The following is a 27,843-nucleotide window of genomic DNA, read 5'->3' on the forward strand; positions in this document are numbered from 1 at the left end:
CCCCATAACTCTACAGTACCCCGCCCCTGTTACAGTGAACTCCACAGTCCCTCACCCCTTAACACCTACCCCCCCCACAGTGCCCCGCTTCCTTAAAATGGGACCTCCACAGCAGCAGCCCATCCCGTTAACTTTGACCTTCACAGCAGCCCGCCCCTTTAACAGTGAGTTTCACAGCACCCCACTCTCTTGACAGTGACCTCCTTAGGGGCCAGCCCCTTAACAGTGACCTCTACAGAACCCTGCTCCATAACACTGACCTCCATAGGGGACTGTCCCCTTATCTGTGACCTCCACTGTTCCCTGCCCCCTTAACAGAGAACTCCAATGCACCCGTCCCTTTAACAGTGACTGCCACAGTACCCTGCTGACCTAACAGTGACCTCACAGTACCCTGCTGACCTAACAGTGACCTCCACAGCAGCTGCCCCTTTAATAGTGGCCCCTTCCCCCTTAACAGTGACCTCCACAGTGCCCGGCCCTTTAACAGTGACCTCCACAGCGCCCTGCCCCTTTAAGGCTAGGGCTACATGAGGACATGTGTCTCGCGAAATTTTGTCATACCAATGTCGCACAACAATTTTTATAATGATAGGCTATGGTGTCGCACTGCAACATGCGACGGCAACACGACAGTCGCAAAAAATCCATCCAAGATGGATGCATGTAGCAGTGTAGTTGTGCCCTATGTGTCATGCAATTTATTGTCGCTGAGTAGCCCTAGCTTAATGATGACCTATACCAGTGAAGAAAAATGGCTTGGTTGTTATGGAAACCTGGAGTAAAACTGTGTGTATGTGGAGACTAAGGGCCTGCAAGCTTCTATTGGCTGATAAGGGACATGTGACCATGTGTATGGCAGTTGGGATATGAGTGAAAGACTTGCAGGCTTGTATTGGCTAATGCAGGTCATTTTTTGGGGAATATCTCAGGAACGGTACGTCTAAAACCCTCCCGGACACCTGATGTACCAAATTTGGTAAAGATCGGTCCAGTTGTTTGGTCGCGCATAAAGAACAGAAAGACAGACAGAAACTCATATATATATATATATATATATATATATATAGGAGATCAGTGCCGGACTGGGGAATCTAGGGCCCACCAGTAAAATTTATTTTGTGGGCCCACCATCTGGATACATTCAAGTATAATAAATAATCTAACAAGTTTTTTTTATATGAACATAGGCTGGCTGAGGTGCTGCACATTGAATATGTGTATGTAGTGCAGTAAGTCTACTGTGTTATGTTCCACTTGTGCAGAGGGTGGGAGACTAGGGGCCCACCGGGGGGTATCCCTGTGAGACAGTCCGAGCCTGTGAGAGATGTACCTAAAGTTAGCGCATATTGTAGGTGCCTTAAAGGCTATGGACACCTTCAGGGCAATTTATTTATGATTGCATTTTACTCATTTTGAGTTAAAAAACTTTTCAATTGATCTTTATTTAAAAATGTTCTGTCATTTCTGAGATACAAGGTTTAAAGATCTGACTATTTGCAAGCTGTCACTTTCTGTTTTCTTTGAATCCCATCATCTGACGGCTCATGTGTAGCTCTTATCTCTGATCTTTCTGAAAATTGATAAGAATGTGGCTCAAACAAATGTTTATGAGGTCAGAAGATATCAGAGCCGTCAGATGAAAGTGATGCCTTGAAAACAGACTGATTTTTAACCCCTGTAACTCAGAAAAGGTTGAATATTTTTAATAAAGACCAATTGAAAAAAAAATATTTGCCCAAAATAGTCAAATACAATCATAAAGAATTCTCCCAAATGTGTACATAGCATTAAGTGCTTATTTAGCCCCTTAATGACAAAGCCAACAGATCTACTTGAACGAACACAGTTCGGGGAAATCAGTGTGTGTGTGTGTGTGTGTGTGTGTGTGTGGCGGGGGAGGGTGAATACCTCATCACTTCTTGGTACATTGCTTTGCTACTACCTTGTTGTTTGATTACAGCTCATACGTTTCACTCAGAAACAAAGGTGGAAATTTAGAAAGCAAAATGTAGGACTAGTTCAAATTGCGAGAAAATTCAGGTGGACATGCCCTGTGTCAAATTTATTATGTGTCATAGACACTTTTTGCACTTTAAAGTTAAATAGATGGTGCCAAGTGTGCATCATATAAAACACAACCACTATTACAATGTTGCCAGACGATTGTGAACCATATTCTTTTAACTCATAAATTTGTCCTAAACTTTTTAACAGATACTTATAGAAAAAATAAGCTCTCATGCTGATCATATTGCCAGGAAAAGTTCAACTTCTATGACTATCAGTTCACATATAGGTAACGTCAGACAAGTACTATTAGGTAAAATAAACCACAGTATTCACCACTATGGTCTAGTATTCATCACACTGATTGGTAAAAAAACAAAAACAAACCAAGATTTGGAGATTTCTGATGACCTCTGAAACATATTGGATAAACTACAGATACGTTTCCATATGGTATTAGATTTATTCTATTTTATTTCTATTTTTATATCTTCAGATGAAGATGTTAACTTATTTTAGGATATGCATTATGCACAAATGTTTTAACTTTATTCCATTAAGGCCCCATGCACACGGCCGTTGTTCACAGCCGTGTGCGGGCCGTGGAACCGCGGCCTGGATCCCTCCTGAGAGCAGGAGCGCATGGCGTCACTGGTTGCTATGACGCCGTGCGCCCCCTGCTGCCGGCACAGTACAGTAATACACTGGTACGATCTATACCAGTGTATTACTGTACTGTGCCGGCAGCAGGGGGCGCACGGCGTCATAGCAACAAGTGACGCCGTGCGCTCCTGCTCTCAGGAGGGATCCAGGCCGCGGTTCCACGGCCCGCACACGGCTGTGAACAACGGCCGTGTGCATGGGGCCTAAGGCTAAGTTTACACTCCAGTTATTTGGTCAGTTATTTCTATCAGTTATTGTGAGCCAAAACCAGTAGTGAAGCCTACTCAGAGATCAGGTGTAATGATTTGATTTGCACCTATTCAGTGTTTTTGACCCACATCTGGTTTTGGCTCATAATGACTGATCGATATAGCTGACCAAATAACTGAAGTGTGAACTCAGCCTTACGTGAAAACTAGAGTTCCCCAATATTGCAATCAGAGGAGGACTAACTAATCATTAGGGCGGGGTTGTCTGAATGCCCATGGCCAGAAGGAACTCACAGGCCGTTACAACAGTTCTTACATTCTGTTACGGCAGTGGGTGTGGACCTACTCTACCAACTAACCAGTTTGACTGTGGGCTAACTCTAAGGGCATTATCCTGGCAGTCCCTCTGTATTTACCCTTAAACCCCTGTACAGAGATCTATGATGTCATACGCTCCAATTCACAAAATAGAATAAATCATCACTCAAAATAGAATTTAAGCAAATATCTTTATTTATTTAGTTGGGTAATTAAAGGCCGCAATGCTTATTACTTAACCAATTAATTATAATCTGGTTAATCCAATTTATTCTCAAATATAAATAAGTAAATATTTAAACCAATAAACCATATAACACTCAGTCCACTCAGAGAGTGACTTAACCCCCGTCAATAAGCAAAGCGACAAAATAAATAGGGAAGGGAGGGAGGGAACTTGAAAAATACTTACGTGAATGAGCCAAAATCGTTATTTTCTGTTCTTTTATAGGTTCTCAAACTGGCAGTTAAAGTGATCTCCAATCAAATTTGAAGATATCAGCGCAAGCACCCACAGCATCTGGGTTAACCCATTCTTCACATAGGTAAGTAAATAATATAATCAACATATTAACTGTAATGTTAGGTGCCATGTCATCATGGCTCACCACACTGAATTTATCAGTATGGTTCGCTCCATGATGTCATACGCTCCAATTCACAAAATAGAATAAATCATCACTCAAAATAGAATTTAAGCAAATATCTTTATTTATTTAGTTGGGTAATTAAAGGCCGCAATGCTTATTACTTAACCAATTAATTATAATCTGGTTAATCCAATTTATTCTCAAATATAAATAAGTAAATATTTAAACCAATAAACCATATAACACTCAGTCCACTCAGAGAGTGACTTAACCCCACAACGCCACATAAAAACAAGTGGCCCAATAAACATTGCAAGCCTTTAATAAAAACCATTATCAATTATGTTCTGCAAATCTGAAATGAATATATCACATCCAATATCAGAAAGCTGATCATCCTTTTCTTGGTAAAGTCCTCTAACGAATCCTTCTAATTCAACATGTCTGTAATTGCCATGACCAATTTCCTTCAAATAAATCTCCATTTTTTTATTAATTCTTTTCCTAATTGTTTCCAGAAAGGATAACTCAGAATTGAACCAAGAAAATTTTGGGATGATGTCAGAAAATACGAGTACAACACCATCAAGTAAGTAGCATATTTTACATAACAATTCTTTTAATTCATAAATTAACAAATGCGTTTTGATTTTTCCCAAATCAAACGAGCCAATATGTAAAATAAACAGGTCAGGTTTCGACATTTTTGAATATATAAGGCTGACATTCTTGAAGATATCAGAAATTTTAAGGTCAGCAAAGGAAAACCAGTTTATGGAAAATTCTGCTGAATAACCTAAATTAACAGTAGAATGTCTAAAAGCAGATCTTCTCTCAGCCAATTGAATCAGTTCATCACCAAAAATCCATACAACTTTTGAAGGTCCTATATCAATAATGGGGGATTTGAGATTTTATTGTCTGCAGCAATCTCGCTTAATCTTAGAGCAGCAAAGAAAGCTATAGAAAATGCTGCAGAAAATAAATTGGTTTCATATTCCGAAGAACAAACTAATACTAAATTACATATGACCTTTTGTAACAATTCAATAGATAAAGGGCTGGTCTTAACATTGTGGACTGACTTTCTTTTGATATCTTTAATCATTTGTTTAATGATAAAATTATTCAGAATAGAGCTTTCGCCTTTTAATTTAAAGAAAAAAGAAATGCCCGATAATTTTTTAGAAATAGAATCGGCTTGTAAACCGTTGTTGTAAAGATATATAATAAATTTGATAAAATTCCCTAAATTAAAATCAATGTAAGAAATTTTTTGAGATATGCAGAAAAGCTTCCAATCCAACCATGCGGCAGAATATGCTGCCCATGTATTCTTGGCTAATGAACCAAAAATAAGTTCATTAGTTAATCCTCTGATATCTCCCAAAGATGAGTTGGACAAGGAATTCCCATTCGGGAAGCTCGAGGTGTCATTAAGAAGAATTCCTTGAAGCGCTGTCGGGACAAATAATCAGCAATATAATTAGTTTTCCCAGAAATAAATCTAGCTTTTATCCAAATGTTAAATTTTAGACATTGAAAAACTATCTTACGCAATAATGAAGAAACTAACGGAGACTTTGAAGTTAAACAGTTTATGGAAAAAACTACTCCCATATTGTCCGACCTTAGCAGAATTCTCTTATTCTGAAACACTGAGGACCAAATTGTTAGAGAAACTAGAACTGGAAATAATTCTAGAAAAACCAAATTTTTTGAGTACTTGTTATTAGTAATCCAATTTAAAGGCCAACGTTCGGCAGACCAAAAGTTGTCAAAATAAGCACCATATCCAATAGCACCAGACGCATCTGTATAAAGAGACAAGGTGTCTGAGCCAACAAACTCTTCCTGCCAAATGGTGTGACCGTTAAATTCACATAAAAATTGCAACCAAACTGAAATGTCATCCTTTAGTTGTTTGGTGATGCGAATATGGGATCGAGGTGAGGACTTACCTGATGTGGCAGCATACAATCTTTTAGAAAAGACCCTTCCCATGGGAATCACACGAGAAATAAAATTAAGAGAACCTAAAAGAGACTGAAGTTGTTTAAGCGTAATTTTTTCTTTTCCGGATATGCGAGTTAATTGTTGAACAGTATTCTGGATTTTTTCCATTGGTATGCTAAATTCCATTGTTACTGTATTTATATCTATGCCCAAAAACTTGAGATTCGTAGTAGGATAGACAGTTTTATCTACAGCTAATGGAATGCAGAATATTTAGCTATACCAATGAATCTATTCAGAAGATTCATACAATCATCCGAATCTACACGACCTATAAATAAAAAGTCATCGAGATAATGTAGTAAAAATCCACTACCTGAGTGAATATCCATAACCCAGTGTAGAAAAGTTGAAAACGCCTCAAAATAAAAGCAAGATAGGGTGAATCCCATGGGAAGGGCCATATCATAAAATAATTTATCGAGAAAATAAAAACCCAAAGAATTATAACCGATGGGGTTTATAGGTAGTAGTCTGAAAGCAGATTTAATGTCAGCTTTGGCAAGAAGAGAATTGCGGCCTGCTTTTTGTAAAAAAGACAAAGCTTGATCAAATGAGGAGTATTTCACACTGGCTTTATTTTTTTCCATCTCATCGTTTAAGGAACTGAATTTAGGATAAGATAAATTGTGAATAAGACGAAAAGAATTTGGTTCTTTTTTAGGAACTAAAGCTAAAGGAGATATACGAAAATTCAAGAAGGGGGGAGAATCAAAGGGACCAGCAATCCTACCTGCCAAAATTTCAGATTCAATTTTTTCTTTAACAATGTCAATATTTTGTTTTACAGATAACGCATTTTCAACTAGAATGCAACCTGGACCCACAAATTCAGGTATGAAAAACCCATTGGTAAAACTGTCAATTAATAAATTAGCCATCTGAATGTTTGGGTAATGACCTAGCCACTGAATTATTATTGGCAAATTCAGCGGAGTCACCTTGTTTAAACGATTGAATTTCCTTGTTAGAAATTGGGAAGTGAATACCTTGTTTTTTAAAACATTTTGAGGCTGAATGAGAACCGGCACAGAAAGAACACTCGTGTCGGTATTTGCAATTATGTTGCCATCTGCAATGCGACTCGTTAAATGCGAAACAGATACCTTTTTTGACGTTAATGAAATTGGGTTGACGAAAAAGATTGTTTTTGTTAGGGAGCATTAAATTCAACCAAAGCCCGACATCTTTACTACCCCAATTTAGATTCGGATATACTGCAAGTTTCTGACGAAAGGATTCGTCAACAGACACCAACCCATTCCGCCAAAATTTCTATATGCCTCCAAAATAGTATCTACATGGTAAAATAAACCAGTACAAAGACTAGGAAATTTTTCACCCAAAACTGCTGCGTATATATTAAATGCTTGCAGCCAGTTAAAAAAGGATTTCTGGTGTAATTTTCTATTTTCTTCAGAATCTGATTTTTTGTCTTTCAATAATTCACTTTTTAAATTCTCACTAGATGAAGGAAGAAGAGAAAAAATTTCAATATATTCTTTTCTCCAAATTTTTTCTTTCACGCTCAAGGGTAAATGAAACCCTAATGGAGAAATTTGACACGCCAGAACTTCTTTAACAGATGTCTCTTTTATACCTGAGTTAAATTCAAGCTCAGGAATTACTGCCATTTCAGGGTTAATATTGGACATTTTAGGTATATTAGTGAACGGTTGAATGGTTGAATTAGCAGCAGTCAGACTATTAAGGGTATTAACTTGACTGACATCTGCTAATCCAGACCAAACATTTTTTGGTGATTCATCCTTTTTAGATAGGTAAAGTAAAAATTCATCAAACAACTGAATCTTCAATTTAGAAGAATCAATGTCAAGTGAATTAATCTCTTGATTAATAGTGCCCTGCGGTTTGCAGTCACTTAAAAAGTTATAATTCAGCTCACCAGAAGCAGATGATGTAGGAGGATGATCAACTGTTGAAGCAGGTGATGGCTCCTGAGTGACAGTTGAATGCTGTTGAAAATGACGCCGTTGAATTTTCCTGCTGGCTCGGCTTGAAGATAAGTTGGTTTTCTTGGTCTTAGAAGGAGGCGCATATTGTGAAGGGGAATATGCCCTCTTGTCTCTCCGCTGACGTTTTTTAATCGGCGAGCGGGTCTCAGGTTTTTCGCGCATGCGCAAAAAATTATCGCAGGGAGGATCGATCAGTTCGGCGCTCGCGCCAGGTACTGCGCAGCAGACGGGATTAGAAGATAAAAGAAGCTCTTTTTGCTGGTCCGGTCCTTGCTGTAAGCACTTCCTCAGCCATTCTTCTCCCCCTTGGCTTTCTGCTCTGAAAATAAGTTGTTTCAACAGATCTTCCATGACACAGATGAACGCAGGTCTGTCTCTTGAAAAATACTTACGTGAATGAGCCAAAATCGTTATTTTCTGTTCTTTTATAGGTTCTCAAACTGGCAGTTAAAGTGATCTCCAATCAAATTTGAAGATATCAGCGCAAGCACCCACAGCATCTGGGTTAACCCATTCTTCACATAGGTAAGTAAATAATATAATCAACATATTAACTGTAATGTTAGGTGCCATGTCATCATGGCTCACCACACTGAATTTATCAGTATGGTTCGCTCCAGACTTCGCTGCAGTGGAGCCACCGGGCCACTACCTCCTAAAATTTGGAGAAAATAACACATGCTCCCTCTATGATGCACCTGATAATTTTAATCGTGAGGGTGAATGGTGTAATTCCCCTGATATTTATTGGTTACGCACTGACAGGTGTATCGTTAGCATCAAGAAGTCTGATGATTACTGGATAGACATGTTTTTAGGCCCTTGCTATCAAAGCAAAATAGGGGAATGTTATTCTGTTGCTGAAAGGGAGGTCAAATTGTAGATTGCTAAAATACACCGTGTGCACAGCTTGCTGCAGCTTTTAGTGAGCAGACTCCTGCTGCCCGTCTATCTGACCAGAAGGTCCTCTCTGCTTTATACCCCCGAGTCACCCACTTCCCTACTGTCTCCTCTACCACAAGAAGCAGAAGCCACAGCAGCCATTTCAGTCTCATTAACATGAGTATTTTTTATGTGTCACACCAGGCTGACACAAATCAGCAAATGGATGCGTACTGCATGAACAAACAGGTTCAGTCCTACCTGGACTGTGGCCGTTCTCCGACACATACCCCATTCCCTGACTCTATGGACTTCTGTCTGAGACCGATAAATAGATCTGTCATTGCTGATAGTGGCTATTTATCTCCAGCCCCTTCATGCCATTGCTGCTATCCACCTGCCTATCATCTTGTTCTGTACCATATGGATGCTACACCTCGCCGGTAATCTCCCTTTGCCACTTGCATTACCTCTAATGCAGCTACTATTACCCTACACAGCTGCCACTACTACTACTCTACAACCCAACACAGCCACACATACATCTGCTACCTTGTCTGTTCCATAATGGGCAGCCGCTATTGCTGCCACTATTACCCCTTCATGAACTTGACCTTACCATTTCCACATCCACACTGCACTGTCACTGCTCCCAAATAAACCGGATACTTTTTCCAGGCTTGTACAGAATAAGCCAGTGTTTCTCCTGACAAACTAACACTTGTGTGTGCAGGGGTCGACACTGTTAAGGGGCATCTGTCAGCAGTTTTGAACCTGTGACACTGGCTGATCTGTTACATGTGCGCTTGGCAGCTGAAGGATCTCTGTTGGTCCCATGTTCATATGTGCCCGAGAAGAATGATGTTTTTATATATGAAAATTAGCCTCTAGGAGCAACAAGGGTGTTGCCATTACACCTAGAGGCAACTGCCACGCCCTCCCCACTTTGATTGACAGGACCAGGCATTGAAAACGTCATCCCACCTGGCTCTGTCAATTAAAGTACAGCGGATGCAGCAGTTGCAGAGAGAGCAAAGCCTACAGGTGTAATGGCAACACCCCCATTGCTCCTAGAGGCTCATTCGCATATATTAAAACAGGCACATATGAACATGGGACCAACACAGATGCCTTCAGCTGCCAAGTGCACATCTAACAAGTCAGCCAGTTTTATAGGTTGATGACCTTTAAGTTATTATTTTTGGACATTTGGTCCCAACAAGCCACTGTTTTTTTTCCTACAATACTGTGTGTGTTTAAACACCATCTGCCCCCAAAAGGGACAATCTATGGAAGGTTTATAACATGAAAAAGAATAAAACATGCAATGGTGCAGTGTGTTTTTAAACATGCTACTTGTTAACACCATCAACCATGCATTTACCCATAGCTAAATATGAAATTATTTGATATTGCTGTCATTGCGTTAAAGAGCCTACAAGGGAAGAGAGGGAGGATAGGAGAGAAAGAGCAAAAATGTGAAAAAGAAAATAAATCTGTATCCTAGGAGATCTTAGAGTGTCAGTGTCAAACTTTTGATTCGAGTACAATTGATATGGCCGCAAATTTTATTTTTTAGAAAAATTTGCCAAATCAGACACAAAACACATTTCAGGAAGTTCTCTCATCTCTACTACCTATATATTCTCTATAGCTATGTCACTAAAACTAGTTAAAATAAAAAAGGGTATTTAGATTATTCCAGTAGGAAAATGATATTTCCAAAAACATAGCTGCTCCATTAAACCTGATGTCTTCATTTCCTCATGAATCAAATCTCAGAGTTTCTGTAAATTCTGAAAACCTCTTAGAATTTTCATTATTGTCTGCGTTTTCCAGACTTAGGACAAACGAAACCTGCTCTGCATTGCCCTTGCTTTAATGGTGTCTTAGAACATCCAATTGACATGCAGGAACGGTTAAGTGTAATACATTAAGGCAATACTTTAAGAAAATGTAAAAAATTCTTATAATAAATTCTAATGGCAAAGTTAAAGTGATGTAAGCCAAGCAAGTCCAGAATTTCTGATCAACCTTTTCAGTTTTAAAGACTTCTAAATGTGACTCTGTATCTTAGGATTGATTCCCAGTGTATTGTATGGTTATATAAATCCTTTCTGTTTACCATGTTTTTTACTTGGCCAGTGGATTTAAATTATTTTCAAAAGACTGATGTAAAATAATGAATAATCTTACCAGTCCCCCATCACTCCCTTTCCAACAATTTCTGGTCTGCCGGCAATCTCTGCTTCCTGGTCACTCTCAACACACATGAAATGACCAATGGCAGAAGCACTGTCCTGCCTCAGCTACTAGTTGGCTGAGCGACCACATTACCATGTCAAAAGGGACCAGGAGGTAACGTCTGGTGGAGAACTGGGAAGTGCTAGAACAGGAGCAATGGGGATTAGTAAGGTGAGTATAACTCATTTTTATTATCTGACACTGTTCTGAGCTGTTTAAAAAAGTACTCTGCTAGACATCCCCCTTAACCTCCGTCCTGACTTTAGGACTTAATATTTCCTTTTTCCAGTGATTGCTTGGGCACATTGGCAATGTCCACATAAACACCTCAAAATAATAGTATGGGAACTAACTCCTTTCCAAAAGGTTAAAGGGGTTGTCCGGGTTTAGAGCTGAACCCAGACATATCCCGATTTTCACCCAGGCAGCCCCCCTGATTTCATGCTCCGATGCTCTACCTTGCCCTGCACTGTATTGTGTAGGGCAAGGGCTGTTTATTTATATTGTTTACACTGCTAGGCAGAGGCTTCCGCCTAGCAGTGTTCCCGGTGACATCACCGACACTGATAGGCAGGCTTTAGCGCTGCCCTAGATGTTTTACAGGCTAGGGCAGCACTAAAGCGGCCTATTAGTGCCGGGGACGTCACCGGGCTCACTGCTCGCCAAAAGCCTCTGCCCAGCTTTCTCCATGGAGAGCCCGGTATGTCACTGGATCTCCAGAAAAAGCCTTTTTATGCAGGATTAAGTGCAGAGCAAAGGAGAGCATCGGAGCATGAAATGTTCTGGTGCTCATGTCAGAGGCTCTGCCTGGTTGAAAACAGGAATATATCCAGGTTCAGCTCTGAGGGTCAAAATGACAAGGGGCTATAAAAAGCAGAGGAGGAGTGTAGCGCTTCTGGGTGACAGTGACCACTACACTCATGTAACTATGTCGGTCATAATAGGGCTACATGAGATGGGAAAGTGTAGTGATATAAAAAGAACAGACTGAAAATAAAGTAAATAAAGTAAAATTATCTAAAGACTAAAATTATCTTAGACTAAAATGATCTCAACATTGCAGCAGGAGACAAGGGAGCTGATTTTGTGAGGGACAGTGACCTGCATACATAACATTGTGCAAATGAAGACAGGGTTGTATATGGCAGGGGCGATGGACATGAAATGAGTACAAGAAACTGGAAAGAAGACACACCATACCTTTCCTATATTCATTTGGTTTCCCTTTACATTATGTTATCAGTAAGTAGTGACTGTCTTGCCTTACCTTATTACCTGTGGTGATTAACATTTCTGTAAAGAGGACTTTCACCCCATATGTATCATACTGACCTCCAAAATATGATCCGTCAGTCAGTTTCATTTCCCTGCTGGATCTAGTAATGACGCCGGCCACGCCATGCTGAATAAAGTACATCTTTTTCCCAACTGCTCCTTCACGGATGATATAATCTCCAGGCTGGAAAACCTCAAACCTCAATTTGCTGAGCATGGCTGTGACAAAGTTCGGGTCTGCATTAGCAAACAGAGGCATAGTAGCCACTAGTTTTCGGCAGTTGAAATTCACTATTTCCTAAAACAGAAAACAAGGTAAAAAAATAAGTTAATATGAAAATATTTTACATTCCATGTAGTATTAAATCATTTTATCACATGTGGTCAGTACATTTTTAAGGGGTTCCCATACCACTCAGCCATGGAACCCTGTAATATAGCCGCTAGAAAGCCAGCTGGGGCCTAAGGGTACTTTCACACTAGCGTTTTTCTTTTCCGGCGCTGAGTTCCGTCACAGGGGCTCTATACCGGAAAAGAACTAATCAGGCATATCCCCATGCATTCTGAATGGAGAGTAATCCGTCCAGGATGCATCAGGATGTCTTCAGTTCAGTCGTTTTGACTGATCTGGCAAAAGATAAAACTAGCATGCTACGGTTTTATCTCTGGTGAAAAAAACTGAAGACTTGCCGGAATGCTTGGCATTCAAAATACCGGAAATGCCGGATCCGTCCTTCCGGCCTGCGCATGCGCAGACCGGTAGAAATGTGAAAAAAAAATACAAGATGGATCTGTCTGTCCGCATGACAAGCGGAGAGACGGATCCGTTCTTGCAATGTATTTCCGTCTCACAAATGCTTTCAGTCACATCCAAATCGGCGGATCCGGCGGGCAGTTCCGACGTCAGAAAGTGTGAAAGTAGCCTTAGTTGTACGTGTGGTAGAAATGTTGTTCTTCTGACTGCATTCACATATGTGCATTGTGTTTGTCTTGTATTTATACCAGGTTAATATCATTTTTAGTTAATGTACTTTAATTCTGTGCTCACAAAATAGTTATAAAATCGCTACTCATACAAACTATAGACACGGCTGCTTAATCATAGGGCAACAGTGCATTTGCACCAGGCCCATCATTCACAGCTCGTGTGACTCCTTCCTCCCAACCATCCCCGATCCAGCAAGATGGTTGGTAGGATGCGGCAAGTGCCATTTATAAATGTATCCGTGTCCTGAGGACATACGCAAATTCTATGCTCTATTTACTAATCAAAACGAATCCATTAATCAACGTGCCAACTGCTTCCTCTGTCTTGTAAGGTAAAGGATGGATAGGGGACATATTTGTCTTCTTTGCCTCTGTCCACCACTACATTTAAACACATATCCTACAGATGATGAGAAATCTGTCCAATGATGCTGCTGTATTTTATGTGGCTATGTACCGTTGTTAACAGGCAGCTTAGATTTCTAACTTTAAACCATTGATTTTCCATTTTTAACACCTTTTGAAGCAAAGAAAGAAAACTGCAAATAGGGCATTTAGCCTTCTTTTTTTTATTACGGCATTCAACGTATGCGATAAATATGGTTTGAGCAGTTTGGGATGCGGCAGTGCATATGATCTTTTTTTTTAATTATTATTATTATTTCTTTTTAATTTGTGGGGGGGTGATTTGAATTATTATATTTTTTTTGTTTTTTTCATATTTATTTTATATATATATATATATATATATATATATATATTTTATATTTGAAAAAACGTATACATCTTTATTCACACCCCCACCCCACTCCAGAGGGCTTAAATATGTGATCTTCAGAACATTTACCCCTTACACTGCAATGAATTAGCATTGCAGTGTATGGCAGATTCACTTTTTACTTGCCACCTGCAGACCTCCAAAAGAACTACAGCTCTAATAGCATAGAACTGTTCAGAGAGACCCATACTAGTATGAATAGATTTCCCTCTGAGCGCAGTGCTCAGATGCTGTGGTCACAACTGACCACAGCATCTGTGGGGTTAAATCTCTGCCATCAGCATTATTGTTGATCACAGACATTAGCCCCGAGTGCCTGCTGTGTGAGACACAGCATTTATGGCTCATTTTATCAAAAGATTAATCTGTTTTCCCTTAGTTCTAACAGCAGCAAAACAATAGGGATAGGAAGGGATATTTGTGCTGCTGTCAGGACTAAGGGAAGACAGATTAACATTAGAAATCCAAACTTTGCTAACATCCTGCTGGCAGCACAACAATTGGGATTTAGCACAAAGTAACCTCAAAGAGAGGGCCCTCCTGTACTACAGAATTCAGAATTGCCTGCCCAAAGGCTGTACTCCCTGTATTCCAAAAATTCTACATATAGTAGTTGACAAAGTTAAAATGCCAGGCAGCTCCAGGAGGCTCTACCACATAGAAACCGCATAATGGGCTGTAGAAAGTGAGGCACTGCATGAGTAAAAGGGACACGTATCCTCTCCCCAGTAATTAACATCCAGAAAGGAAAAAAAAAATAAACCATTTTGTAACTGGAGCAATGTAAAGCAGCAACTTGCACGGCCATCTGTCCAAGTCCAACAGGACGGAAAAAAAACATACCGTGAGTAGGGTTGGAGACACCTTTATAGTAGAGGGGAAGGTAATTAATTCATTATTATGTTGAATTCTGTCCTACCAGATCACAGGGGCAGAATTACCCCCAATTAGGTTATATATATATATTTCTGTATGAGAATAGGCACATCACTCTGAATTCAGAGAATGAAAGGAGTGCTACAAGATGATGAATGTTGTGTCATGGCTCCATCCTATTGACTGTATTAGCAATATTCATGAAGGAAGATATTGAATTTGAATGTCACCCCAAGTGAGTTATTGCTCATTAAGCGCAGCTAAATACAGTATTTAATAATGCAACAGCTCAATTTTGTTATTTTTAGCTCTGTCAAAATATGTTTTATGGGAGAAAATATATTTAGCAAAAGTGAAAGACAACCTTTCAAGATTTGCAGGATGAAATGACAAGAAGCAATACCACATGAATGTAACCATATGACCTGTTAAAGGGTCATGAGGATTTAAACCCCAATCCACCATCACCCGGTTATACCGGATGGTGACAGGTTCACAATTATGTCCTGCTATGTTCTAGGACAGGGGTAGGCTACCTCTGGCCCTACAGCTGTTGCGAAACCACAACTCCCAGCATGCATGCTTCCTCTGTTCTTCTCAGACCTCCCATAAAAGTGAATAGAGCATGCTGGGAATTGTAGTTTCACCACAGCTGGAGTGCCGAAGGTTACTGACCCCTGTTTTAGGAGATTTGAATTGATGAAGAACAATCACATGCCCTGTACATAGTCACAGGAGGGAACCACTCCTGTGAAAAGTCATGCTGGCTGTTCCCCTTCTGGCATGATTGTGATCCCGCAGAGCGGGGGCAACATCAGAAACCACCTCCAGCTGCATCCGGCACATGCAAAGTGCGTAGATGGGGATGGTGTGGAAGTGGCTTTGAGGATGCACACAGTCTGGGGGACGGAAATCAAACCAAAAGGGATATAGGCCAGCATGACTCTTCTCAATAGTGGCTCCACCCCTAGGACTCCTTACAAGTCATTTGAATAAAGTGTTTAAAATTCTTTATTATTACATTATAACGAATCTGCCAGAATATAGAAGAAACCACTGTCTTGGATAACATGTGGTTTGGAGGTCTAAACCCTTATGACAGGTTCATTTTAATCACCATTTCTGTATTTAAAGCACATTTTAAAGGGCTTCAGATACTTATGACCTATCCTCCAGCTCCCCCACCAATTAGCTGTTTCAGGCTGCTGTGGTGCTGTCATGGACGTTCCATAATAGCCACACCTTCTTTCCCCAGGCCTTATTCCCTCACCCCTTTCCCTCCTACAGACGTGGACAAAATTGTTGGTACCCTTTGGTCAATGAAAGAAAAAGTCACAATGGTCACAGAAATAACTTTAATCTGACAAAAGTAATAATAAATTAAAATTCTATAAATGTTAACCAATGAAAGTCAGACATTGTTTTTCAACCATGCTTCAACAGAATTATGTAAAAAAATAAACTCATGAAACAGGCATGGACAAAAATGATGGTACCCCTAGAAAACACAGAACATAATGTGACCAAAGGGACATGTTAATTCAAGGTGTGTCCACTAATTAGCATCACAGGTGTCTACAACCTTGTAATCAGCCATTGGGCCTATATATATGGCTCCAGGTAATCACTGTGTTGTTTGGTGATATGGTGTGTACCACACTCGACATGGACCAGAGGAAGCAAAGGAAAGAGCTGTCTCAAGAGATCAGAAAGAAAATTATAGACAAGCATGTTAAAGGTAAAGGCTATAAGACCATCTCCAAGCAACTAGATGTTCCTGTGAGTACAGTTGCACATATTATTCATAAGTTTAAGATCCATGGGACTGTAGCCAACCTCCCTGGACGTGGCCGCAGGAGGAAAATTGATGACAAATCTAAGAGACGGATAATCCGAATGGTAACAAAAGAGCCTAGAAAGACTTCTAAAGAGATTCAAGGTGAACTTCATGCTCAAGGAACATCAGTGTCAGATCGCACCATCCGTCGTTGTTTGAGCCAAAGTGGACTACATGGGAGACGACCAAGGAGGACACCATTGTTGAAAACGAATCATAAAAAAGCAAGACTGGAATATGCCAAACTACATGTTGACAAGCCACAAAGCTTCTGGGAGAATGTCCTGTGGACAGATGAGACAAAAATCGAAGTTTTTGCCAAGGCACATCAGCTGTATGTTCACAGACGAAAAAATGAAGCATATCAAGAAAAGAACACTGTCCCTACTGTGAAACATGGAGGAGGCTCTGTTATGTTCTGGGGCTGCTTTGCTGCGTCTGGCACAGGGTGTCTTGAATCTGTGCAGGGTACAATGAAATCTCAAGACTATCAAGGAATTCTAGAGAGAAATGTACTAGCCAGTGTCAGAAAGCTTGGTCTCAGTCGCAGGTCATGGGTCTTGCAACAGGACAATGACCCAAAACACACCGCTAAAAACACCCAAGAATGGCTAAGAGGAAAAAATTGGACTATTCTAAAGTGGCCTTCTATGAGCCCTGACCTCAATCCTATTGAGCATCTTTGGAAGGAGCTGAAACATGCAGTCTGGAAAAGGCACCCTTCAAACCGGACACAACTGGAGCAGTTTGCTCATGAGGAGTGGGCCAAAATACCTGCTGAGAGGTGCAGATGTCTCATTGACAGTTACAGGAAGCGTTTGATTGCAGTGATTGCCTCAAAAGGTTGCGCAACAAAATATTAAGTTAGGGGTACCATCATTTTTGTCCATGCCTGTTTCATGAGTTTATTTTTTTACATAATTCTGTTGAAGCATGGTTGAAAAACAATGTCTGACTTTCATTGGTTAACATTTATAGAATTTTAATTTATTATTACTTTTGTCAGATTAAAGTTATTTCTGTGACCATTGTGACTTTTTCTTTCATTGACCAAAGGGTACCAACAATTTTGTCCACGTCTGTATGTTCGGTGTGGTGTTCCCCTCCCACACCCGAACGTGACAGGTGTTGAAAACAATACAACATAAAAAGCTGGAGGCAGACAGCGCCATACACTGTGTGGTGGCCATGCCGAGGTACTGCAGCTCAGCTCCCATTCGGAGGATAGGACATCAATATCAGTAGTCATGAGAACTCCTTTAACCTCATTTCATGAATGCAATACAAAAAGGGCATAACTAGTGATTTCCATTCCAGAACATTTTTTTTGCAATGGGGATGCTCTAGAGGTGGTCATTATGTTAAGGAAGTTGTCGTTTTAGCCTACTGCATTTAAAATCGGAGTGACTTCTACAATACGGGCAGCTTAGTTATGAGAGAAATACTGATTGAAGGAAACAAACTTGCAGTTCTTACATATGTTGATATGAGGAAATAATTATATCCTGTGCTGCCGGGATTTACACTGTACATGAGAAGATGAAGCTTGACCCCTCTCTCCATAGGCTCAAACATGGAGCTGGATCGTTTTAGTAGAGGAGTGCTTTGTAGTTCTGTCATTAGTGAAAGTCTGGACTAGTGAGAATAGTTTAAAGGGCTGTAAAGGAGAACAGAGATACAGTGAATCCCATCTCTCATTACGTACGTGTCTCAGATCCAAACTCCCAGGATACACATTGTATTCATGTAGCTGATGCAGTCTTCAAATGGGACAATGAGCAAAGCAAGTGTGTCTCCATCAAGTACAGGAGGTGTCCCGCAAAACCAGAAAATGTTTAATGCTACTTATGTTTGATACTTCCTTCATATTTCTTAAAGGGACTGGGTGAGCACAAAGCATGTTCACCAGGCAAATGTGAACATGTCCATGTGCAATTGCTGTTATATTGTTATTATATGTTATGCCGTGATTCTGCCGTGTGCACCAGCAAATGAGGTATGGTTGGCAGGAAAACACCCTATTCCTCCCCTATTGCTAGCAGTGGGCTGGTCCTGGTCGTCCCCTTGCCAGGAGGGGGAGTTCCAGTGAGGCGTGAAGAGATAGGAAGCACATGCCAGGGCTCCTACTCTTTAGGGAAGTTAACGAGTGTTCCTATGAGACTATAATTTCAGGAAAATTGCCAGAATCAAGAACACTGCTTTCAAAGAACAGCTTTAGAGACACTGCTTCAGGTGAGGGACTACAGCTCAGACAACCATCACCTAGGCCTCTTCCATGCAAGTCAAACACCAGACTTGTATCATACCATGGATACCTATATCAAGAAGTGCCTGCAAGTGCCATGTAATTGCCACCTAACTAGCCACCATACCTCAATACCGGGTGACTGAAACTGCACTTTGTACTTACTACTGCTGGATGTATCATAAGTTATATTTTGCAAAAGAGAGACTTTTAAATGTTTACTTCTGGCCTGATTCTTCAAGCAACCTTTCCACTGCCCCAATCCCAGGGAGCAACGGCCTGAGGGAGTATACCATAACACCTCATAGGGGCCACTACCGCTCCCATCCTCTGCACTGGCTCCTTATGACCTCACTGCACATGCACATACTGTATGGTTTGGGGAACTGAAATTATTAAAAAAGTTTATGGTGAAATTCATTATACCACCATGCCAGTTTTTGGTGTAGAAAAGTCCCAAATCTGCTGGATTTGCAAATTTTCAATGCCATTGTGACCTTTATAGTTGCAACTGGCTTTTTACCCCGTCCTCGCCAATTTTATGAAAAAGAGGTGTTGCCAGGGTTGAGTGTGCCATAGGCTCATTCATGATTATTTATGCCAGAAGCTGGCATAAATAATGACTGAAATCTACTGCAGCTCCGAGCTTCCGTAGATTTTAATCCAGCGCAAGGACTACAGTGCAAGGACTTATTTATGATGAGGCATTGCTCCTGCGGCAGCAAAGACCCCATGCAAATGGTTGTAGCAAACATCAGTCTTGATGAATCAGGGGCTATGGATTTGCAGAAAATATCAGCTGCTTGGACTTGACTGCAACTAGCCAATATACCATTGCACCCCCCCCATGTCTCTTTCCAGATTCTGATGTCACCGGAAGCATGAGGAGACTTTTTATTACATCATACTAGTTCTCTGACCCTTCCAGGACAAGCAGTTCTTTTTTGAAATACTGAAATACACCCCTATATGCTTTCACCGGAAATAACTGCAGAAGTGAACTGAGAATATATTTTTTGGGTTGGACAAAAATAGGCCACTGTACGCTTTGACCAGAAAAAAAAAATTAAGAATCTGAAGTACAGAAATATGCAACCATACGCTTTCACCAGAAATAACTGCAGCAGTGAACTGAGAATATATTTCTTGTCTCATAGAAATTGCCCACTATATGCTTTGAGTCAAGTGCGTATATAGTTTTCTTGAAGCACTGAAATACACCAATATATGCTTTTACCAGAAATAACTGCAGCTGTGAATTGAGAATATATATTTCTTGTTGGACAAAATTGGCCACGGTACGCTTTGACCAGAGAAAAATTAAAGAATCATATTGAAGTGCATATATATATATATATATATATATATATATATATATATTTCTGGAAGTACAGAAATACACCCCTATATGCTTTCAACAGAAATCACTGCAGCAGTGCAGTGATAATATATATTTCTTGTTGCACTGAAATTGGCCACTATACGCTTTGACCAGAAAAAAATTCAAGAGTAAAGTGAGTATATAGTTTTCTTGAAGTATTGAAATACGCCCCTATACGCTTTCACCAGAAATCACTGCAGCAGTGAACTGAGAATATATATTTCTTGTTGGACTGAAATTGGCCACTATACGCTTTGACCAGAAAAAAACTAAAGAATCTGATTGAAGTGCGTATATATATTCCTTGAAGTACAGAAATACACCCCTATACGCTTTCAACAGAAATCACTGCAAAAGTGCACTAAGAATATATCTCTTGTCGCACTGAAATTGGCCACTATATGCTTTGACCAGAAATTTAAGAGTGAAGTGCGTATATAGTTTTCTTGTACTGAAGTACTGAAATACGCCCCTATACGCGTTCACCAGAAATAACTGCAGTAGTGAACTGAGAATATATATTTCTTGTTGGACGGAAAAAGGGCAATATACGCTTTGACCAGAAAAAAAAATTAAGAATCTGATTGTAGTGCATATATATATATTTCTTGAAGAACTGAAATACGCAACTATATGCTTTAAACAGAAAAAACTGCAACAGTGCAGTGTATATATTTTTATTTTTTTACTGAAATATGCCCCCATACGCTGTCAACAGAAATAACTGCAACAGTGCGTATATATTTATCTTTTTTTACTGTAATACGCCCCTATACGCTTTCACAAGAAATAACTGCAACAGTGCAGTGCGTATATATTTTTCTTTTTTTACTGAAATACACCCCTATACGCTTTCAACAGAAATAACTGCAACAGTGCAGTGCGTATATATTTTTCTTTTTTTACTGTAATACGCCCCTACACGCTTTAACCAGAAATAACTGCAACAGTGCAGTGCGTATATATTTTTCTTTTTTACTGAAATATGCCCCTATACGCTTTCACCAGAAATAACAGCAACAGTGCGTATAAATTCTCTTGTTTTACTGTAATACGCCCCTATACGCTTTCACCAGAAATAACTGCAACAGTGCAGTACATATATATATTTTATTTTACTGAAATACGCCCTTATACGCTTTCAACAGAAATAACTGTAACAGTGCAGTGTGTATATACATATATATATATTATTATTATTTTTTTGTTTATTTTACTGTAATACACCCCTATACGCTTTCAACAGAAATAACTGCAACAGTGCAGTGCGTATATATTTTTATTTTTTTACTGAAATACACCCCTATACACTTTCACCAGAAATAACTGTAAAAGTAAAATCTGTATATATTTTTCTTGTAGTACGGAATACGATACTAAGATATAAGCCTATAAAGACTTTTCAAAATAACACTTGCAGCCCAATAACAAATAGCTGGAATGACAGAGTTGTCTAATGACTATTTGGGTCCCCAAATAATCGTTCCCTGCACTTGTAAATCACTTTCCTATCAATGTCCCTAGAACTTTCTGACGTCTCCCTCTGCACTAAGATGCTGTGAAATGATTCCTCCCTATCCTTTCCCTGCACTTATAACTAGTTTTTTCATTTTTTTTTTTCCCACAATCGTTTTTCCACTTGCTGTCCCTAGTACCTTTACACGTCTGACCCTGAATTGCAGTTTATTTTGGTTAAGAAAGGAGAAGAGACCTACTCCTGTTGTTTGCGACTGCTGCTGATTGTGCCACTTGGAAGACCACACAAAATATCTTTTGTTCGTTACCTTCACACTTCTGTCCATGCATTCTGAATGATAGAAAATGGCAGAATCTAAAATGGCTGCTGTATTTTTAAGAGCTGTGACATCACAGGGCTGACTGGCTGCTGGCTGATTGGTTCATGCAGGCATGTCAATCTGGGTGATCCTTGCCCCATGTCCTCAGTCCTCCATTTTAGGAATATTGTGATTTATTACCACGAAGCGCAAGGAAATTTGCATTTGTTGCAAATCAATCTAAACGAATTCCACTTCGTCAGCTTCGATTCGCTCATCTCTAGTTAGCAACATCTGAGTTAATTAGATACACACCTGTGGATGTGTTTAAATGCACACCTGAAACACACTGCTTCTTTGTGTAGCATCATGGGAAAGTCTAAAGAAATCAGCCAAGATATCAGGAAAAGAATTGTGGACTTGCACAAGTCTGGCTCAACCTCAGGTGCAATTTCAAGATACCTGAAGGTGCCTCGTTCATCTGTACAAACAATTATACGCAAGTACAAAAATATGGAAATGTCCAGCCATCATACCGCTCAGGAAGGAGACGGGTTCTGTGTCCCAGAGATGAACGTGCTTTGGTCCGACATGTGCAGATCAACCCAAGAACAAAAGAAAAAGACCTTGTGAAGATGATGGCAGAAGCTGGAAAGTTTGTGTCAATATCAACATGGGCTGAAAGGCCACTCTGCCAGGAAGAAGCCATTACTCCAAAAGAAACATAAAAAAGACAGATTCATGTTTGCAAATGCACACAGGAACGAAGACCTACATTTTTGGAGACATGTCCTGTGGTCTGACGAAACTAAAATTTAACTTTTTGCCCATAATGACCATCGTTACATTTGGAAGAAAAAGGGAGAAGCTTGGAAGCCTAAGAACACCATCCCAGCTGTGAAACACGAGGGTGGCAGCATCATGTTGTGGGGTTGTTTTGCTGCAGGAGGGACTGGTGCACTTCACAAAATAGATTCCATCATGAGGATAGAAGATTATGAGGAAATACTGAAGCAACATCTCAAGACATCAGCCAGGAAGTTAAAGCTTGGGTGGAAATAAGTCTTCCAAATAGACAATGACCCGAAGCATACTGCCAAACTGGTTACAAAGAAGCTTAAGGATAACAAAGTCAATGTTTTGGTGTGGCCATCACAAAGCCCTGATCTCAATCCTATTAAACATTTATGGGCAAAGCTGAAAAGGCAGGTGCAAGCAAGGCGACCAACAAACATGGCTCAGTTACACTAGTTTTGTCAGGAGGAATGGGCCCAAATTCCGTCCATCTATTGTGAGAAGCTTGTGAAAGCATATCCAAAACGTTTGACCCAAGTCATACAGTTTAAGGGCAATGGTACCAAATATTAATGAAATGTATGTAAACTTTTGACTTTGCAGAAAGTACTAAAAATGCCTTAAAACATTCTCTCTCTCTCTCTCTCTCTCTCATTATTCTGGCATTTGGCAAATAATATATGCCATTTATAGTAACCCTAATTGACCAGGAAAGGTTTATTCTGATTTCATGTCAGGGATTGAGAAAAACATGCATATGTGTCTTTTTATATAGTGTATGTAAACTTCTGGATTCAATTGTATATGCTGTGGATTTTCTGCAGCAGAATTTCATGCACAAAAATTGCAACATTTACAGTAGCAGCAAAGTGGATGAGATTTGAAATCAAAATCTACATGCCATACTGAAACCTGACATGCGGTGCCGATTTTAAAGCAGCATGTCAATCTATGCTGCATATTTCTGCAGCAAAATTCATGCAAAAATGTACATGCATATTTAGCAGCAGATTTGCTGTGGATTTTTCCTACCAAAATATGCCCTGTTTGGCCATACCCTTAGGCTCGTCCTACACACACTGCCAGAATAGCTGAGCAGTGGTGATCCCATAGAAATGAATGGGATCGCTGCGGCAGTCGCAAGAAATCCAACACGGATTGGTTTACTCTTGGTTTACGCTTCCAAAACGGCATCAGGTTATCTCACCTTGTGGCCGTACCCTTAGTGTTTTCAGCTCTGGGTTTCTGATCATTGATCATTCAGCTTTGGGTTTCTGGTCATTGAAATATTGTGCTCTTTGAATCTTCCTTCAATACTGAGTTTCCAACCTGTCTTTAACCCCTTCTGATATCCGCCAGACATGTACAGCGGATGTCAGGCCTTTAAAGATGGCGTCCACTTGTAAAAGGAGCAGGCGCTATAACCACCAGGATTCTGCTCTTTCACACAGCAAACACATGAGGTTAATGTCTGACATCACTGATAACGCTAATCGCAGACATTTAACCCCTCAGATGCCTTGGGCAATTGTGACCACAGCATCTGAGGCGACTTTCCCTGGGAGGGCTTGAACAGCTCACCCGCATGGCGACTGGGTGGAGACATTCATTGTCTGCAATAGCCTGGGTTTTTCTGAAGAAACCCATGCTATTACAGTTGTAGTTCTTATAGAGTTTTAAAATATAAAATGTAAATATATTTATCCCGTACAGTGAACGCTGTAACAGAAATAAAAAGAAAAATGGCCAATTTGCAGTTTTTTTCTGCACTTCAGAAAAGTGATCAAAAAGTCATATACAGTACACCAATAAATGGTATCACTAAAAAAACTACAGTTTCCCCCACAAAAAAATGAGCCCTCACAAAGCTCCGTAGACATAAATATAAAAAGTTATGGGGGTCAGAATATGGCGATAAAAAGAAAAAAATATTTTTTTTGCAAAGTTTTTATTTTTTAAGCATTAAAACACAAAAAAACATACAAATGTGTTATCGCTGTAATAATACTGACCCAGAGAATGAAGGGAACAGGTCAGTTTTACCGTACAGGGAATGCCGTAAAAAAATTTTTTTTCCAGCTTCCTGTTACATCATAGGCAATATTAAATGGTGCGATTAGAAAGTCCAACTCATCCTGCAAAAAAACCAAGACCCCAGACTACAGGTCCTTTAAAAAAAGATTAGCATATTGTGATAAAGTTCATTATTTTCTGTAATGTACTGATAAACATTAGACTTTCATATATTTTAGATTCATTACACACCAACTGAAGTAGTTCAAGCCTTTTATTGTTTTAATATTGATGATTTTGGCATACAGCTCATGAAAACCCAAAATTCCTATCTTAAAAAATTAGCATATTTTATCCGAGCAATAAAAGAAAAGTGTTTTTAATACAAAAAAAGTCAACCTTCAAATAATTATGTTCAGTTATGCACTCAATACTTGGTCGGGAATCCTTTTGCATAAATGACTGCTTCAATGCGGCGTGGCATGGAGGCAATCAGCCTGTGGCACTGCTGAGGTGTTATGGAGGCCCAGGATGCTTCGATAGCGGCCTTAAGCTCATCCAGAGTGTTGGGTCTTGCGTCTCTCAACTTTCTCTTCCCAATATCCCACAGATTCTCTATGGGGTTCAGGTCAGGAGAGTTGGCAGGCCAATTGAGCACAGTAATCCCATGGTCAGTAAACCATTTACCAGTGGTTTTGGCACTGTGAGCAGGTGCCAGGTCGTGCTGAAAAATGAAATCTTCATCTCCATAAAGCTTTTCAGCAGATGGAAGCATGAAGTGCTCCAAAATCTCCTGATAGCTAGCTGCATTGACCCTGCCCTTGATAAAACACAGTGGACCAACACCAGCAGCTGACATGGCACCCCAGACCATCGCTGACTGTGGGTACTTGACACTGGACTTCAGGCATTTTGGCATTTCCCTCTCCCCAGTCTTCCCCCAGACTCTGACACCTTGATTTCCGAATCACATGCAAAATTTGCTTTCATCCGAAAAAAGTACTTTGGACGACTGAGCAACAGTCCAGTGCTGCTTCTCTGTAGCCCAGGTCAGGCGCTTCTGCCGCTGTTTCTGGTTCAAAAGTGGCTTGACCTGGGGAATGCGGCACCTGTAGCCCATTTCCTGCACACGCCTGTACACGGTGGCTCTGGATGTTTCTACTCCAGACTCAGTCCACGGCTTCCGCAGGTCCCCCAAGGTCTGGAATCGGTCCTTCTCCACAATCTTCCTCAGGGTCCGGTCACCTCTTCTCATTGTGCAGCGTTTTCTGCCACACTTTTTCCTTCCCACAGACTTCCCACTGAGGTGCCTTGATACAGCACTCTGGGAACAGACTATTCGTTCAGAAATTTCTTTCTGTGTCTTACCCTCTTGCTTGAGGGTGTCAATGATGGCCTTCTGGACAGCAGTCAGGTCGGCAGTCTTACCCATGATTGCGGTTTTGAGTAATGAACCAGGCTGGGAGTTTTTAAAAGCCTCAGGAATCTTTTGCAGGTGTTTAGAGTTAATTAGTTGATTCAGATGATTAGGTTAATAGCTCGTTTAGAGAACCTTTTCATGATATGCTAATTTTTTGAGATAGGAATTTTGGGTTTTCATGAGCTGTATGCCAAAATCATCAATATTAAAACAATAAAAGGCTTGAACTACTTCAGTTGTGTGTAATCAATCTAAAATATATGAAAGTCTAATGTTTATCAGTACATTACAGAAAATAATGAACTTTATCACAATATGCTAATTTTTTTAGAAGGACCTGTATGTGACTGGAAAAATAAAAAAGTTATGTTTCTGGGAAGGCAGGTAGTAAAAAAACAATAACGCAAAATCGGCAAGTCAAGAAGGGGTTGAAAAAATGTATTGGATTTGCATTCAGGAAAGGAGGAGCAAAGGACAGTAATCCAATTGCATCCACAAAAGCAGCATAAAAGAAAGTGGCGAGCGAAATCTTGCTCTGGAGAGCTGCCACAAAACATATCCTTCTCTCATCTCTCCTCCAAACGTGATATATGACAGATAATTGAACATATGTGAGCTCTCTCTCCATCTGCGACTGAAGAACGCAGTCAATCAGATGCCGTCACTCGGAGACCACTTTGTCTTGAGCCAGCATTTCAATAATGCGGCCTGTCACACAGTTGCGTATATGACAAACACAAATATGCTGAAGTCGTCCAGATTATTCATCTTCTACAACTGATTTCGGGGCCTTATCTTCCTAATGGTTAAGGTAAAATGGATTACACTTCAGAAGATAAAAGAAAAAATTGCAAAGATGCATGAGGATTCCCAAGCATTAATCCGGGCTTTGCAAAATGGCCTGTGCTGTGAATAATGACACAACTCAGTCGAGTCCATCTACCTGTTATAATAAGTGCCGCCGGAGGACAATAGCACGAACGTCTAGATAAGAAGAGCTCAGTCCGCTGCTGTTGGGGACAGGATGGTTTATCTTTTACATAAAGGTGGTGATAAAATGTAATGGCCTCAAGACCACATGAACGTGACCTCTCATAGAGGATAATTGCCTTTCCAATTTAACAGGCCCCAAGACTAATCAAGCCGAATGCCGGGAGCATTATGACAGGCTAGTTTCATGTAAAGGATTGTAACCTCCAGCCACAATGGACGCTGCTCTGTGCACTAATCAGCTCGGTAACTGGCTCATTGCTTGTCTGAATGCTCTGCTGTCCTTGTAGTATTTCTGTACTTGATAATGGCAGTCATAAGGCCTCGTACACACAGGGGATGATGTGGTAGTCCATAAAAACCTTCTTACAATTCTATAGGTTCTTCAGGCCTCATGCACACAACCGTATCCATTTACGGGCCATGTGCATTATGCATTTTCCCGTTCCATACGTCCCTCCCTATGTTAAAACTGTCTATTCTTCTCTGCAAAACGGACAGGAATAGGCAGGTTCTATCTGTCTTGCGGGATGGAAGAACAGACATACAGATGCGGACAGCAC

General features: G+C 40.2%; 1 protein-coding gene and 1 long non-coding RNA gene across 2 annotated transcripts in view; one reads left to right on the top strand and one right to left on the bottom strand.

Annotated features, from left to right (window-relative positions):
- HCN1 (hyperpolarization activated cyclic nucleotide gated potassium channel 1) overlaps window positions 1-27,843 on the bottom strand; it is a 456,888-nt gene that overhangs the window by 37,801 nt on the left and 391,244 nt on the right. Inside the window, exon 6 of the mRNA XM_044276220.1 lies at window positions 12,241-12,481. Within this exon, the coding sequence (XP_044132155.1) occupies window positions 12,241-12,481 (241 nt within the window). The remainder of the gene's footprint in view (window positions 1-12,240; window positions 12,482-27,843) is intronic.
- LOC122924787 lies at window positions 3,687-8,394 on the top strand. The gene is made up of 4 exons (XR_006387436.1): window positions 3,687-3,745; window positions 4,309-4,379; window positions 6,597-6,641; window positions 8,214-8,394. It is a non-coding gene; the product is annotated as an uncharacterized LOC122924787 (long non-coding RNA).

The sequence above is a fragment of the Bufo gargarizans genome, chromosome 1 (assembly GCF_014858855.1).
Source record: "Bufo gargarizans isolate SCDJY-AF-19 chromosome 1, ASM1485885v1, whole genome shotgun sequence".
Lineage (NCBI taxonomy): Eukaryota > Metazoa > Chordata > Amphibia > Anura > Bufonidae > Bufo > Bufo gargarizans.